The sequence below is a fragment of the Mustelus asterias genome, chromosome 9 (genome assembly GCF_964213995.1).
Source record: "Mustelus asterias chromosome 9, sMusAst1.hap1.1, whole genome shotgun sequence".
Classification (NCBI taxonomy): domain Eukaryota; kingdom Metazoa; phylum Chordata; class Chondrichthyes; order Carcharhiniformes; family Triakidae; genus Mustelus; species Mustelus asterias.
The window spans coordinates 129912311-129930540 of record NC_135809.1 but is presented as its reverse complement, the minus strand read 5'-3'; the positions used below and the strand labels follow the sequence as shown (position 1 = coordinate 129930540).

General features: G+C 43.9%; 1 protein-coding gene across 4 annotated transcripts in view; it reads left to right on the top strand.

The window, feature by feature from the left end:
* Positions 1-18230, top strand: part of mettl15 (methyltransferase 15, mitochondrial 12S rRNA N4-cytidine) — a 149740-nt gene that overhangs the window by 97655 nt on the left and 33855 nt on the right. For all 4 annotated transcript variants that reach the window (XM_078221018.1, XM_078221020.1, XM_078221021.1 and 1 more), the window contains exons 3-4: positions 11577-11768; positions 17495-17673. In XM_078221018.1, coding sequence (XP_078077144.1) covers positions 11577-11768; positions 17495-17673 — 371 coding nt within the window. The remainder of the gene's footprint in view (positions 1-11576; positions 11769-17494; positions 17674-18230) is intronic.

Here is an 18230-nt window from a genome sequence, read left to right as displayed (position 1 = left end):
TAAAATCCCAAGAAAACATTCCTAGACAGTAAAGCAAAGTTTATTTATTAGTTACAAGTAGGCTTACATTAACACTGCAATGAAGTTATTGTGAAAATCCTCTAGTCGCCACACTCCGGCGCCTGTTCGGGTACACTGAGGGAGAAGTTAGCATGGCCAATGCACCCAACCAGCACTTCTTTCGGACTGTGGGAGCACCAGGAGGAAACCCACGCAGACACGGGGAGAACATACAAACTCCACACAGACAGTGACCCGAGGCCGGGAATCGAACCCAGGTCTCCGATGCTGTGCGGCAGCAGTGCTAACCGCTGTGCCACCCGCTGTGCCGCTCAGCTGAAAGGAATGTGTAATATTTCTGGTTAGAGCTGGTTATTTGGTTATTTCTGGTGGAGTGAAAGCTTCCATTGAAGTAGTATGTCTTGAAACCCCGTATGACGGGTTAATCTGAGCTATGCTATATGTATTGTATCCTATACCCAGAACTCATTCTTCAGAAGTTGCTGATCATTTGCATTCCTATAAATCAATGCATCATCTGCTGTTGCAAATAAAGGATCATGACCCTGAAGCTCTGAAAGAATAAATAGTGTTTCTAATTCTCTGAGATCTCACCAACTATTGAATGATGTTCGGGAAGATATTCAGTTAAGGACTACTAAGTGCTGAATACTTGGTAATAAATTTTGAACTGTCCTCTCTGTTGACTAAGTTTGTGTTTATTGAAGTGAATTTCTCCCGATTAATTGCTTTGACCATATCAGCTTGCGTTGCTAAATAAAGACCTGTTATGTCTAAACATTATGAAATGAAACATGGTCCTATACATGGCTGGGGAAAATGGAAATAATAGCAGGAGATTTAAATTTGTTTCCATGTGTGAAGAGTGGAGCTGATGTTAAATGTTGAGATATTCCAAATCCCCGAAAGGAATGCCGGCTCCCAACTGTATTTTAAAATCACAGAATCCCTACAGTACAGCAGGAAACTATTCGCCCCATCGAGTCTGTACCGACCACAATCCCACCCAGGCCTCTGGATTATTAGTCCAGTGACATCACCACTACGCCACAGTCTCCCCAGAATGAACAACAAAAATTGTGATCATAGAACAGAATCTTAGAATCCCTACAGTGCGGAAGGAGACCATTCGGCCCATTGAGTCTGCACTGACCACAATCCCACCCAGGCCCTATCCCTGTACATTTACCCTAGCTAGTCCCCCTGACACTAGGGTCAATTTAGCATGGCCAATCAATCTAACCCGCACATCTTTCGGACTGTGAGAGGAAACCGGAGCACCAAGAGGAAACCCAGACACGGGGAGAATGTGCAGACTCTGCACAGTCATCTAAGACGGGAATCAAACCTGGGTCCCTGGTGCTGTGAGGCAGCAGTGCTAACCACTGTGCCACCGTGTCGCAATTTGGTGTAACATAAGAAAAGATGTGAAGGAGAGTGACGGATATCCCAGACGTTTTTGTGATGATTTTAAACAGAATAATTGCTTATTAAACAATAAAGCACACACCAGCACTAACATCCAACTAGAAATACACCTAACTACATTAATGGTTAAACACAATGGCTGGTAATTTTCTGCTCCCGATTGCGTTGGGTGTGTTTGTTGACGGGAGTGGAAAATATCGTGAGAACAACTGAATCACATTTTATGCCAACATAAACATGTGACGCGATTGTAGTCTCCCCCTTCAATGGAACATCATTTGCATTCGTTAACATATTGTTATCAGGTCCCTATCCCTGAATCATTCTCACCCGCCCCCCCTCCCTATTCATGGTGGCATGACGGCACAATGGCGTGAAACCTGACTGGTCTCCCGAGATGTGCACTTCGTCAACAGACCTCCCAATAAAGCTCAGGTCAGTGCATCACTCAAGAAGGAGAGGGTCATGCCTGGGTGGTGCCAGGGGTGGGGGTGGGGGGGATGTCTAGGGTGAACTCCTTTGCACTGGGGTGGCCTTTATAAATGGCACTCTGATCTTTGAGATATCAAGTTGCTATTGGGGTAGGCGAATGGGAGGCTGCTTCACAAGTGAAACATCGCGGCACCCGCACCTTGATGTATTTATTAATGGGTCCTGCACTATAAGGTGGAGAAGGCCGCCGTGGCTTTGACATCTTCAGTGCCGCTTTTCCTGCCTGCTATTGGATTTTGCCGGTTTTCAGGGAAAACCTCTCCCATTATATTTAAGTTTACCCAGTTCCAAATCCCTCTATTTTCATAATCTCAGAGCTAAATCTCCCCAAACAACATCCCATAGGTTTTAAAACTATAAGCAAAATACAGCAATAGTTACCACACCAGGCACCAATATGTTTTGGGGCTGCTTCCGACTTAGAATGAAGACAACTGGCTTAGAATCATAGAATCCCTACAGTGCAAAAGGAGGCCATTCAGCCCATCGAGTCTGCACCAACGACAATCCCACCCAGGCCCTATCCCTGCAACCCCACATATTTACCCCACTAATCCCCCTACCCCCCACACATCTTGGGATACTATGGGTCAATTTAGCATGGTCATTCTGCCTGACCTGCACACCTTCAGACTGTGGGAAGAAACCGGAGCACCTGGAGGAATCCCACGCAGACACAGGGAGAACATCCAAAGTCCACAGAAACAGTCACCTGAGGCTGAAATTGAACCCGGGTCCGTAGCGCTGTGAGGCAGCAGTGCTAACCACTGTGCCACAATGCTGCCCAGCTTCTCAAACAGGCCTTCTCCAGGCACAACTTGTTGGAAGTGGACACAGCTTGCTGCTATGGCTGCAGTCTCAACACAGCTCCCTTGCATAGGGTGAACATGCCTCTCATATACTGTTTTTCCTCTTGATCTTCCCTTATCTGAACTAACCTTCTCAGGAATCACTCTTAATCGCTTTTATTACGAGTTCACCTTTCAGAGTGTGTGTCTGAAATTCACCCCATCTTCTCTTTTGAACTTTTACTGTATTTAACTTTTGACCCTCTAATCTCTGTTGTTACTAATTTGCCTTAGGAAAGCATTTGTTTATAGTGTTGTTCACTAAGCAGCATATCAAAAGCTTTAGTTTCATGAACAGCCAACCTGTCTTCCCACAAGTTCTGTTTTAAAATAGTTGGTTCTTTAAACATACCACTGCCAAAATCCAATTATTGGATTCCTTACTTTTCATTTTGTCACTGTTTCCTAATACCTGGGCGGCACAGTGGTTAGCACTGCTGCCTCACAGCACCAGGGACCCGGGTTCAATCCCAGCCTTGCATCACTGTCTCTGTGGAATCTGCACATTCTCCCCGTGTCTGTGTGGGTTTCCTCCGGGTGCTCCGGTTTCCTCCCACGGTCCAAAGATGTGTAGGTTAAGTGGATTGGCCGTGCTAGCTTGCCCTTTAGGCCAGAGTGTTACCGTCCCGCTCACCACAAGAATTGGAGCAAGTGAGGGGCAGAGCATGGGACGGTCCGTTGACTATTTCGGGATGAGCAAGGCCGTAAAATCCCGCCCTTAGTGTCCCAGGATGTGTAGATCAAGGGAATTAGTGAGGTAAATGCGTGGGTTTACGGGCATAGGGCGGAGGTGTGCGGGAGGGGTGTGGGTAAGATGCCCTGACAGAGAGTTGATGCACAGGTGATGGGCTGAATGGTCTCCTTCTGCACTGTAGGGATTCTATGATTCTATGACATGTGTATGTATTTTTGATGTAAATAAGCTTCGGAAAATCGGATGCAAATTTAATGTAAAGCAAGTATTACAGTGGAATTCATTTGCAAACTTTCTTTTATGGACGATGCAGTGGCACAGTGGTTAGCACTGCTGCCTCACAGCGCCAGGGACCCGGGCTCAATTCTAGCTTTGGGTGGCTGTCTGTGTGGAGTTTGCACATTCTCCCCGTGTCTGCTTGGGTTTCCTCCCACACTCCAAAGATGTGCGCATTCGGTTGGTAGGCCAGGCTAAATTGCCCCTTAGTGTCAGGGGGACTAGCTAGGATAAATACGTGGGGTTGAAGGGATAGGGCCTGGGTGGGATTGTTGTCGGTGCAGGCTCGATAGCCGGAATTTTACCAGCGTGCCAGCCCCGATTCCAGGGGTGGGCGAGGCTCGAAGAACGGCATTCTCCATTGGCCTCGGGCGGGATTGTACGAAACTCGGGCGGACATGCCGGTAAAATTCCACCCGATGTGTCGGTATTCTACACTATCGGGATTCTATGGTGCTGTTAGATCAGGAAAATCAATTATCAAAAAATAACTGTGAATGTGTTGTCCCAGTACAACATGCTTTCCGGGGAGTTCTCTCTTTGTGGACTGACAATCCCAATTATACTTTGTGATTCATTTGTTTAACCTCGTACATTTGTACTGAGCACTTAAACTTGCAGCATAAGAGGGAAATGACTATTAAAACATACATATTTATCATTGTATTCTAACATAGAGCAATGCAGGTAATGGATATGAACAATTCAAGTGTTGATAAATATGCTTCAGTGGAAAACCTCCTGCTCATCAGCAGTGGAAATGTCCGATTCAGATGCTTGATGTTGAATTTATGCTGCAAGTGTTAGCCTTGGCATTAAATTATGTTAGTTTTTAGATTTAACAGAGGATGTCCCCATGGATTATGTGGAGATCATGAGAGCTGATGGAGCATCATTGATAGTGTTAAAAGACGACCACTTTCTAAAGTATTGAGTTCTAAAGTGATTGGTTCAAGGCCCATACTGCAGCACACCTACACAGGTTAGAGTAAAATCAGTCAGATAAATTATTTATTTATTTATGTCACAAGTATAGGCTCACATTAACACTGCAGTGAAGTTACTGTGAAAATCCCCAGTCGCCATACTCCAGCGCCTGTTCGGGTACACTGAGGGAGAATTTAGCACGGCCAATACATCTAACCAGCACATCTTTCAGACTGTGGGAGGAAACCGGAGCACCCGGAGGAAACCCGCGCAGACATGGGGAGAACATGCAGACTCCACCCAGACAGTGACCCAAGCTGGCAATTGAACGCGGGGGAGGGAAGGGGTTGTGAGGTGCGCTGGTGCTTGTAGGATGGGAGGAGGGGTTGCCCAGGTGGTTATGAGGAATGTTTTCCCATGGGGAGGGGGGAGTATTGTTTTATATCAGAGGTCGAGGCATCTTAGCAGCTCAATCAGTCTGCCCCACCAGCATGATAGCAAAAATCCTGTCCCTAGATCCCCTGTGCACAGAGTGCTGCAGAATCTGGAGAGAAAACTCGGCTGTGCAACTGGAGAGATACACGCTAATTTTCACGCCTCAGCCAGCGATCTGTGTCCTCACTAAATATTGGCCAGGAAACCAGAGAGAGCTTCCCTGCTCTTCTTCAAATTGTTCGATGGGGTCGCTTATGCCACTTGAGGGAACAGATAGGACTGGTTACCAAATGATCAAATAACCCCCTCCCTCTCACAGGCACCAGAGAAACTACCGCCCCCCCCCCCCTCACAAGTACTGGGACAACCCCAGCCACACATAAGAGGAACCCCCCCAAATTGGGGCAGGATTCAGGACCTGCTAGATGGAGATTCAGGCAGAGAGCCATGGAGCAGTACGGAGAGTGCAGGAGATCACAGAACAGCTTGAGCCAATACCACACTTGAGGACAGACAAGATATAAAACTTGCCATCTCAATACTGCACACACTTGCTATCTCAATACACACACCGATACAGATACACACACAGATACACACACACACATGCACACACACACACACACACACACCGATACAGACGGATACACACACACCGATACTGATACACACAGATACGCACACACACACACACGCAGATACTCGCACGCCAATACTGATACACACAGATACGCACACACACACCCCGATACAGACGGATACACGCACACCGATACTGATACACACACAGATACACACACGCACACCGATACACACACACACACCGATACTGATACACACACAGATACACACACACACACACCGATGCAGACAGATACACACACACCGATACTGATACAGATACGCACACACACACACAGATACTCACACGCCAATACTGATACACACACAGGTACACACACACACACACCGATACTGATACGCACACACACACACACACAGATACTCACACGCCGATACTGATACACACACAGATACACACACACACCGTTACACACAGATACACACACACCGATACTGATACACACACACACAGATACGCACACACTACACACACTGATACACACACATACACACACACCGATACTGATACACACACACACACACCGATACTGATACACACACACAGATACGCACGCACGCACGCACACACTGATACACACAGATACACACACACCGATACTGATACACACACACACACACACACCGATACTTATACACACACACTCACACACACACACACAGATACACACACACACAAACACCGATACACACACCGATACACACACGCCAATACACACAGATACACATACACACACACACACAGATACACACACACACACACACAAACCCCGATACACACACACTCACACACACCGTTACTGATACACACACAGATACACATACACACACACACACACCGATACACACACACCGATACACACATAGATGCACACACACCCAGAAACACATACAAATATACACGGATACACACATACACACAGATACACACACACACACACCGACACACACACAGATGCACACACACCCAGATACACACATAAACATACACGGATACACACATACACACAGATACAGACACACAACACAGATACACATCACACACACAGATACACGTCACATACACAGATACACACACACACAGATACACTCACACACACAGATACACATCACATACAGATACACACACACACACAGATACACGCACACAGATACACACACACACACACAACGATACACACACAGGTACACACACACATACAAACACCGATACACACACACAGATATACACACACATACACACACATACACGGATACACACATACGCACACACACACACCGATACATGCACAGATACGCACACCCACACACACAGATACATATTCGCACACACACACATGTGCATGCGCACACCCCTCCTCACCTCAGAACGACTGGGTTGGGGGGGGGGGGGGGGGAGGTTCAATAAACCTGTGACATTAATGTGAAATGTTGAGCAAACAAACTCTGCAGGCAGTCATTCTAGGCAGCCATAGTTGAATTTTTGTTTTCAATCTGAGCGTGATCATTACAGTCGTGGAGCCAAAACCTTTATCTCCAAGCAAATGGTGACACCATCTTGAAATTCAGAAAGCTCTGAAACCAAACCTTTACTGCTAAACATTTCACCATCAGAATTCCACACTTTCAGATCAATTCACACCAATCCAAGGCCCAGCTCAATCACATAATTGGGGACTTTGAAGGAAAGGATTGCTCAGAAACAGGATCAGGTTTAGACAAGAAGCAGAGTAGATTAACACACTCCTTTATTCAGTAAGCCAGATTGTGGACAACATTTTTGCGAGACAGGAAATCGGTGAATCATCTTCTAAAATTAGTAGAATAACTAAAATCTTTTGATGTTTCTTTTAATCTAAGAAACACTAAAATTCTTGAAAAAGCTAAATTGTAGAAGTGAGCCCAGTAGGCAGGAGAATCTGTCAATTCATTCATCAATCATCTCTGGAGGATAGCAGAAGTCTACAAATACAGAGACAATCTGAACTTATCAGAGACAGAATAATGGTAGGAGACATGGACAACGCACTGTCTGACCTCATGCATGATGTGGAGATGCCGGCATTGGACTGGGGTGGGCACAGTAAGAAGTCTCACAACACCAGGTTAAAGTCCAACAGGTTTATTTGGAAACACGAGCTTTCGGAGCGCTGCTCCTTCATCAGGTGAGTGAAGAGATAGGTTTCACAAACACGACATATATAAACAAAGACACAAGACCTCATGCAAGCAAAGGAAGATCTAACCCTGGAAAAGGCAATCCAGATAGTTAGACAGTCAAAATCCCGTGAGCAGCACTCTCCATTTTGAGAAGAGAGAATAAACCACGATGCAGAGGCTAACACACAGTTCGACTAGTTAAGCAATAAAGGCACAGGAAAACTCCAGGCCAGAGAAAGCAACACCCAAACCTCCCAACAGAGCAACCATGCCAACACTGTGGAGGAAAGTGCTGTCACAAGTGCGATCAATGTCCTACAATTTCAGCCCCATGCTTTCAGTGGAACAGGATTGGACACTACGGCAGACTGTGCAACACATAGAAGTCCCAAGGATTATCCATGAGAACAAGACTGCAAGTCCAGAAGACGTTCGGCCGTTCTTCTTGGTTGAGCTCTGAGATCTTGGTTTCCCATTTTGGAACGTGGACATTTCAGTCAATGGCCATTTAACAAATTTGAAATTAGACATATCAGCCAGTAAAACAGTCCTGTTGGACAATGAATCGTGGCTTCAAACAACAGACACAACATTTTACAAGCCTGGAGGCATCCAACTTCCGATCATAGGCAGGATTTTGGATCCACTAAGGTATGGCAGAAAACAAATCCTTGAACTGATGTACGTCATCCAGAACCAGCCTTTCTCGTGAGCAGAGATGCCTCTGTAGCCCTGGACGTCCTCAACATGGAAGAAGATGCCAAGACAACCGTTGTCAAAACTTATATAGAAAAGCAAGTCTCTGAGAGCTCAAACAAAGAAGAATATCCTGACGGGACTTCAGCTCTGAATTATCTTTCCTTTTTCCAGAGCAGGTTTGTTCATTTTCATTATAGGTGCCAGTAATGGTCAGACTGACCAACCACTCGGGAGACAAGCACGACACACAGGGGAAGATGTAAAAGAGAGCAGCCCAATGAACCTCAACCTCTGGCTCCAACGATGTGACAGAAAGTCAACACTGCAACTCCCAGCGAGCACGCAAAAGCTACAAAGGATGCTGGAGTCTGGTAGTAACCGTTCACTGCTGACAGTGAAATGCAGAGCTGAGCTGAGAGGTACCACTAGACCTCATTTTATTCACGGGAATGTTCATCTTCCGCCACAGAGAACATCGCCACAATCCGCATCGTGGATAGAATAGGTGAAAGAAATGGCCAGGAGTCAAGCACAACGTTTGTCCATCCCACCAGAAACAAGTCAAGGAAGCAACTGCCGACCAGCTCAACAGCTGAACCGACTCAGTACAGTTCAACACTGAAGGAATGGAAGAAAAGGATGAAGCATACCCTGATGCTAGGACAACCTCCAAATCAACAAGAAGAACCAGCAGCGACAAAATCTACCAGTCCTCCAGCAGTAGTGTGAATGGGATATGGAAGGGTTATAAGGCCTCCAGACCATCTGAACTCTTGAATTCAAGGACTTAAGGGGGGAAGATGGGGGTCGTGATATGTAATAATGACGAGGTAAATGTAAGATAGCAATAATAATGTATGACACAAGGGGTGGGATTCCCTGGCCAGCCCCCAGCGTGTTATTTGCGGACCAGTTGGGGGGGGGGGAGGTGCACCGTCATCAGGATCTTAACAGCCTGAAAGTTCCAGCCTATTTAAACTATAATGACTTAAAATACATTGGATAAAGACTTGGGGGAGGTGTAATAAAAGGGTCTGGTACATATAGAGTTAATGTGGGACTGAGTACTGTACTGGCAACACAGTGATGTAAGATAACACATGACCTGAACCCAGGATCAGTTGAGTGTTGGACACAAAGATGTGTGTGCCAGCAATCATGGAGACAGCTCCGAGCTTGTACCCTTTACTGTATATTTGTACGTGCCTCTAAGGAGTCAATAAAGACTTACAGTTAACCTGTGAATGACTATGAAGTCTTTTGCAGACCTACTGAACCGTAACCAACACCCTACAACAACAATGACCATATCATCTGTTTTTGTGATGTTGATTGAGACACAAATATTCTCCAGAATGCCAGAGATTCCCTGTTAGCTTTTTGAACAGTGCTATGGAATCCTTTGCACCCACGTTAGAGAGCTGACAGGCCTTAGTTTAATGTCACATTCCTCAGTGCTGCACTGGGGCACCAGCCTTGATTTTTGTGCTCATGTCCTGGAATGAAACGTATGCAATGCTGTGTACACACCTTGCACAGATTTTAATTGGTGATTTGTAAAGAAACGCTAATGAGGGTTGGAATCTTGTTCTTGGCAGTTTCCGAATGGCCAGCCTGCGGCTTCTTCTTTGGTGAGGTAAGTCAGATGGTGCTGTGCTTGGCAGTGAAAGTTAACCCTTTGTGCTGGGTTAACCCTCTGTAATCTGATACCTGATGGTGGCTCTGCAACAATTGGAAGAAAATGCCAATAATACATAGAAACGCACATAGAAGATCGAGCAGGAGGAGGCCATTCGGCCCTTCGAGCCTGCTCCACCGCCATTCATCACAATCATGGCTGATCATCCAATTCAATAGCCTAATCCTGCTTTCCCCCTATAACCTTTGATCCCATTCGCCCCAAGTGCTATATCCAGTCGCCTCTTGAATACATTGAATGTTTTGGCATCAACTACTTTGCGTGGTAATAATTGCAGCTGGAGATGAGTTGGTGGCGGGGGGTGGGGGGTGACAAGATTATTCCAGATAACCCAGCTACCCAATGGCATCATAGATAATTCCAGCCAGAGAAACCAAGTAGTAATGCCAAAACATTATCCTGATTTCATCTTTTATTATTGTGTGTGTGTATGTGAGTGTTTCTGTGTGTGTGTTTCTGTATGTGTGTGTGTGTGTTTGTGTGTTTCTGTGTGTGTGTGTGTTTCTGTGTGTGTGTGTTTGTGTGTTTCTGTGTGTGTTTCTGTGTTTGTTTGGGTGTTTCTGTGTGTGTGTTTTTGTGTGTGTGTGTTTCTGTGTGTGTGTGTTTCTGTGTGTGTTTCTGTGTGTGTTTCTGTGTGTGTTTCTGTGTGTGTTTCTGTATGTGTGTGTGTTTGTGTGTTTCTGTGTGTGCGTGTGTATGGTTGTTTGTGTGTTTCTGTGTGTGTGTGTGTTTCTGTGTGTGTTTCTGTGTTTGTTTGGGTGTTTCTGTGTGTGTGTTTTTGTGTGTGTGTGTTTCTGTGTGTGTGTGTTTCTGTGTGTGTGTGTGTGTGTGAGAGTGTGTTTGTTTGTGTGTGTGTGTTATCATTATCATTATTTCATTATCCTGATTTCACTTTCATCTTCCTGTTCTTAGCTGATTAAGATCCAGCAATGTTTAGTTGCACACATGGGGATCCGGATACCTCAGAAAACCTGAGCGTAGAACATTTGGACCACTTAGAGAACTCTATTTATGTCTTAAGATCTGTGAGTTAGGTAAGCGAGGAGTGACCCTACTGTACATTTCATATCAGGTAAACAGAAAGCGTAACTATACAGGTTTCTCAGTAACTTGATTTGGAAGCTCCTATATATGGTAAAGAGTTGTTATGCCTGTCAGGAGTGGACCAAAAGAAGATAGAGGACTTATCAGCATAATTATTCTTAATTATTTTGCAAAGGATAATTTTACCCTTTGTGATTTTTGTTTCTTTCAGTGGTCAGTTTCAACCTCTCCTCGGAAGATTCAGCCAACTGGAGGACTTACTAATGGCATCAGGAGTGGAGGCAGATACTTTTGATGGAGTTCTCATAGATGCAGGCTGCTCCTCTATGCAGTTAGATACACCACTGCGTGGTTTTGCTTTGAGCAAAGATGGCCCCCTGGATATGAGAATGGACGGAGACAGGTTGGTACAGAAACTACAATTATTCTCTTGACACAGTGTCTTCTTTTGTATCACAAGAACTGACAGGAATAATCCAGTTAATCCCATTTCTGTGGAAAGTGATTACGGGAAACATGAGCTATATTATAAAGAAATCTACCAGACTTGAAAGCAAACAGGACTGTCAGTATTAAGAGCTTGAATGAGCTGTTTCCTGGTCTAGTAGGAATACAAAGTAATGCTATTTCCCGAATTCATTTTCTGAGCAGTGAGGAATATGTTGAACATGTGTTTCGATGTTCCAACCAGGATGGGAGGAGTGCACAGTTGCCCCACTAGTCCGAAAGGTCGCTCCATTAATTTAAACTTTAATTCACTCACCAAAACGGCTCATCATTTACCTTTGCTGCTAGTGGACCCCAAGCAAGAGACTTTATCCAGGCATTTTTCATTAAACTCAAAATGATTGCTTTATGATTAAAAGCAAAACATTTTAAAATCAAGTTGGTACACACGCAATTGTACTCTGGACATATAATTATCTGTCCCTTTTTAATAATACCCCAGCACGCACAGACACACACACAGAAATACACAATAACACAAACACACACATAGAAACACACACAAACACACGCACACACAAACACACACATTGAAACACACACACACACACAGAAAAACACACACAAACACACGTGCACACACAAACACACACATAGAAACACACACACGCACACACACAATCACACACACACAGAAACACACACACACAGAACCACACACATACACACACACAACATGCACACACGCAAACACACAGAAACACACGCAAACACACACAAACACGCGCACGCATAGAAACACACACACACACACAGAACCACACACGCAGAAACACACACATAGAAACACACACATACACAAACATGCACACAACCAATCACACACACACAAACACAGACATACACACACAAACACACGCACACACACAAACATACACATAGAAATACACACACAAACACGCACAAACAGAAACACACACAACCACAAACACACACACACATAGAAACCAGGGGCAAACAGATAATGGATGGGATTTTCCACAACACCCCTCTCCCCCCTCCCCTCTATCCCCACCGCCTCACCCGCCCTCCATGACAAGTTTTCCGGTCCTGCCACCGTCAACATGATTTCCCGTTGTTTCCACTCTCTGCCACTGGGTAACCCATGTCGGGGGGGGGGGGGGAGGTTGCATTCGGCGGGACCAGCTGATTCTGCCAGCTGCAAAGACCGGAAAATTCCGCCCAGGGTTTCCACATAAATGGGCTTTGGAAGATAGGCTTTATAGAATCAAAGGATAAAGTTTGCAGGGTTTTGATGCTACTGATCTGGAACTCCCTCGTGCGAAGACCCATCGGATGTCTGGAGGTTCTCACTAATGGAGCTTCGCTGTGGAGGAGAATATAAAGCTGGATCAATTTTCCCCATCTCAGCTTTTCAGGTTTCCACATGCAGACTCAGATGTGGATTCTCTGGCAGCATCCGATGGGTCTTCGCACGAGGGAGTTCCAGATCAGTAGCATCAAAACCCTGCAAACTTTATCCTTTGTTTTTATAGAGCCCATCCTCCAAAGCCCATTTCTGCAGAAACCCTGGACGGAATTTTGGTTGGTAATCACACGCAGAATTTCAGGCAAGACAGGGAAAGAGCCAATTAGGCCAACGTTCCTTCCCAGCTTATTCCCCAAAACACACTGATTTCAACAACAGGTCCAAAGCTTAAAGCTTACCTCCCACTTTCGGTTTCCAGGAACTCACTAGCCTTTGCCAGTATTTTCCAATGCATGAAAGTGATTGCAGTTCAAAACCAACAAACAGCTCTTCCCCCTCAACTACAGTCACCTGATGAAGGAGCAGCGCTCTGAAAGCTCATGCTACCAAATAAACCTGTTGGACTTTAACCTGGTGTTGTGAGACTTCTTATCGTGCCTACCCCAGTCCAATGCCGGCATCTCCACATCATGGCCCCCTTAACTACCATGCTGCTCAGGTGATTTCTTGGAAAAAGGCAGGATTGCTCCTAATTCAAAGGTGAACTTTGTAACTCTTCTTCAAAAAAAGACCCAGGGTCAGCATTCAATAGCACAGTGGTTAGCACTGCTGCTTCACTGTGCTAGGGACCTGGGTTTGATTCCCGGCTTGGGTCACTGTCTGTGTGGTGTTTGCAAGTTCTCCCCGTGTCTGTGTGGGGTTTCCTCCGGGTGCTCCGGTTTCCTCCCACAATCTAAAAGACCTGCTGGTTAGGTGCATTGACCCGAACAGGTGCCAGACTGTGGTGACTGAGGGAATTTCACAATAACTTCATTGCAGTGTTAATGTAAGCCTTACTTGTGACTAATAAATAAACTTTAAAAAAAAGATAATGCAATATGTTTCCATATTTAAAAAGAAAAATATAGTTTTGAAAGACATGACAACTCTTGTCACAAGTTGTAACACTGCAATAACATACTTGTGAAATATATATATTTAAGAATATTAAGGATTATTATCATATCACTGGTTTTAAAAAGTGCTTACCAAATTTGAGCTGAACCCTCAGACTGGTTTGTTAATCGATATGCCAATATTTCCAACTGTGTTATGATTGTAAATGAACTTAAATTTATCAGAATAGGTTTTCCTCAGCTAAATTTTTAAATATTTCCAATCATTTTGGAGCTACGCCTTGATAAATTATTTATTTATGTATTCATTCATTTGACATGGCGTCTCTGGCTGACCAGCATTCATTGCCCATCCTTAGTTGCTCTTGGAAGACAGTTGAGAGTCAACCACATTGCTCTGGAGTCACATGTAGGCCAGAACAGGTAAGGATGGCAGATTTCCTTCCCTAAAGGACAATAGTGAACCAGATGCGTTTTTCGGACAATTGACAATTCTTAATTCCAGATATTTTTTATTGAATTTGAATCCCATCATCTGCTGTGGCGGGATTTGAACCTGAGCCCTCAAAACATTAGCTGAGTTTCTGGATTAATAGTCTAGTGATAAACCACTGGGCCATCACCTCTGTAGAACTAATTAATGCAGTTCATGGTTTCTATGCAGCTAGAACTAATGGGAACATTGCATAGAGGAAATAGGATCTTGCTTTGTTAATTATGAAAGAATTAACATGTTCACACCATCATAGAAATTTAACCACAGGAAACACCTCATCATGACTGTTCCACTGGAATAGAGGGATCCGGTCTGTGTAAGAGCAGAAGGTTTTTTAGTTTTGTTCGGGCATCATGATCGGCAAAGGCAAGCGCCTTTGTACTTCCTTTGTTCTTTGAAAACTCCACAATGGAACAGAATTCCTGCTCTTCTCCAAGTCCATGAATATTTTTCTTTGTGTCTATCAAAGCCCTATAAAATGTGATTCAATCAGTTCTAATATCCCACCTGGAAACGTATTCCATACTTTAGTAGCTTATTGCATGACGTCAAATCTTCAAACTTTCACACTTTCAGTAATGAGGCTAAATTGAACATTCTTAATATGTACGGAAGTTTAAGTTTCGGTACTTGGAACCAGTGAGTGCACATTAATGCAGAAGCACTTGATATTATCAATAATAGTTCTTTAAATTATCCCCGCCTATTCAAACCAAAACTGGACTTAACCTGCTATTCTTGGGTCTGTTCCGTGTGTCCATGTGATTGCAGGTTAAGTTAAAGTTTATTTATTAGTCACAAGTAGGCTTACATTAACACTGCAATGAAGTTGCTGTGAAAATCCCCTAGTCAACATACTCTGGTGCCCGTTCGGGTACACTGAGGGAGAATTTAGCATGGCCAAATCACCTAACCTGCACATCTTTGGACTATGGGAGGAAACCGGAGCACCCGGAGGAAACCCACGCAGATACAGAGAGAACATGCAAACTCCACACAGACAGTGACCCAAGACGGGAATCAAACCCGGGTCCCTGGCGCTGTGAGGCAGCAGTGCTAACCACTGTGCCACCGTGCTGCCCCATGCACTGAACTCAACACATGTTGTGGATCAGAATGGAAAGCAGTTCACCAATGGCAGATTGGAAGATGACCTCGTACTGTGCTGCCGTCAGTTTTATAACATTCAGATCATTTATATTTTGGATGATCATATGTCAGTAATTGGCCATTTCATTTCCAGATGTAAAGCACATACTTTGAGCAAATAGTACAATGAAAGCACATACATTCTCCACAATTCTGACAAAATGCCAATCTGATTGAAGTTTGTTGCTTCACAATTGTTTTTGGTTAGAAGGAAAAACTTGACATAATAGAGGGCAGCTTCACAGATTGCTTCCTCCAATATGCTGTCCAGAAAGGAACAGGTACACAGCTCCCCTGGTCCAGAAGGGGAAAATTCATTCACTTTTATGTTGGAGAGTGTGGTGGTTTGGACTGGGCCCAATTGAACATTATGCCAGCATCAGACTACCCAGACAAAATGGCAGATGATGAATGATGATATCTTTTGACTCATTCTTGGACAGAGCATCAGATATCGAGCTCTGTATTTGGGTTAGATCTTTGCCAATATCATCATCATTTGTCAGTCATGTTGCTGTAATACATTGGAAACGAACATCTTGGTTTTCTACGAGTTGGATTGCAGAGTGCATGTTGGGTCTAAATTGGACTCTACTGTCCATTTTGTAGGCATGAAGACTTCCTCAGATGGCTACGAGAAATGTGCACACATTCCAATTTTAAATTTGGAGCAACCATGTGTCAGAGTTACTGGTTTGCTTCTAAATGGTGGGGAGAATAAAAATCATGCAATACATTGTGTTTTTAATTTTATGTCTAGTCAAATTTAAACCATGTGGCATTTGATTTAAAGACAACAGATTAACAAACTATGAAAGATGAAATAGAACAACACGTTTTAATCTAATTTAGACAGGATATGCATAATTGGGCATATTGGTGATTCATACCAAGGCTAATGCAAGTTAACTGATGAAAACTGATAGAAATTGGGCCGAACACACACTTACTGCTAGGAGCCCAACTTGAATTTGTCAACAACTAAAGAATTTCAACCCTTGCTTCTTAAGATAATGCAGTATTCATTAATCAGGTTAGTTACCTAAATTAGAAAGAGTGGATGTTGCCTATTTAAATGCTAGAAGGTTGAACTATATACCCCTGAACGAGTTAATTTTACATACTGTGGTGAACTCTTGCTTGTGAAAACAGAGATGAAAATACTTCTTCACATTTGAATTATTCCATGTGGGAGTAGTTAAATTTCTATTCAAATCTAATGCAGATCATTGGCTTACTTGTCTTCTAAATTTGTCAGCAGACAGCAAAGGTAACTCTGCTCCACACAAACCCATTTTCAACTTGGGTTTGGTGATCCTACACTAAGTTTAGCATGTCTATTTATTAAGAGATTAATTTCTGCCATTTATTTGGGTTTCAGCCCATTTAGCATTGGGTCAAAATTAGAGTTCCAATTAATATTTGGTGACTTCAACAAAAATAGGATTAATTGGGTTCTCATCCGAAGACTGAAGATGAGCTGCGAATTTTCTTCTCTTGTTTTTTTTTTCCTTAACCATCTGTTACCAAAAAGAACCTCAAACATACTTGTATGCTGTGTGCATTTCAGCTCTGTCTCCCTGTGCTGTGAAGCTTCACCTCTGTCAATGAAAATGACGTCAAAGAAATTAATTGGCTCCTCTTGTGCGTAGGTACCCCGACATGCCCACCGCAGCTGACGTGGTGAATGCCTTAGATCAACAGTCACTTGCGTCCATCTTAAGGATCTACGGCGAGGAAAGGCATGCAAAGAAAATAGCTGCAACAATCGCACAGGCACGCAGCATCTACCCCATCACTCGCACTCAGCAGCTCGCCAGTATAGTTGCAGGTATTCTCATTAATTCCAGCCAGTGTCTGGAAGGAAATATACTAATCTTGCGAGTCCCAGTGGGACCTATTTGCACTGTACACATGCAGGTACTAATCCTGTGCATTTGGCTTCTGATGTCAGAGTTTTATTTTGGGGAATCAAGGATAGAAGTCAACAAATTCCATTTACCATTCTGAAGTTAGCATTCAGTTGCTACTAGATTATTATATAATACGTTTGTTTTTAATCGGGGGATAATGATTTTGCTGCAATGTGAATTGCCTGCATTTCTTAAAATAGAAATAGAATGCTCTGAAATGAGCCCATTCATTAGTCATCTTTGTGTAGAGGTATAAATCAACAGAATTTACCTAATTAAATTTAGGCTTAATGTTTGCTGCCGCATTGTGTTTATAACAAAAATTCTGCTGCAAACCATGCTTACCCCAGAATCAAAATTTACTTAATTTACTGTGCGGCAAGTGTAAAGCATCCTCTTAATTGTCCACACACCCTCATCTCCCAGGTGGTTCAAATGATTGCAAGTATATTGCTGCATTAAGATTTGCTTTCTG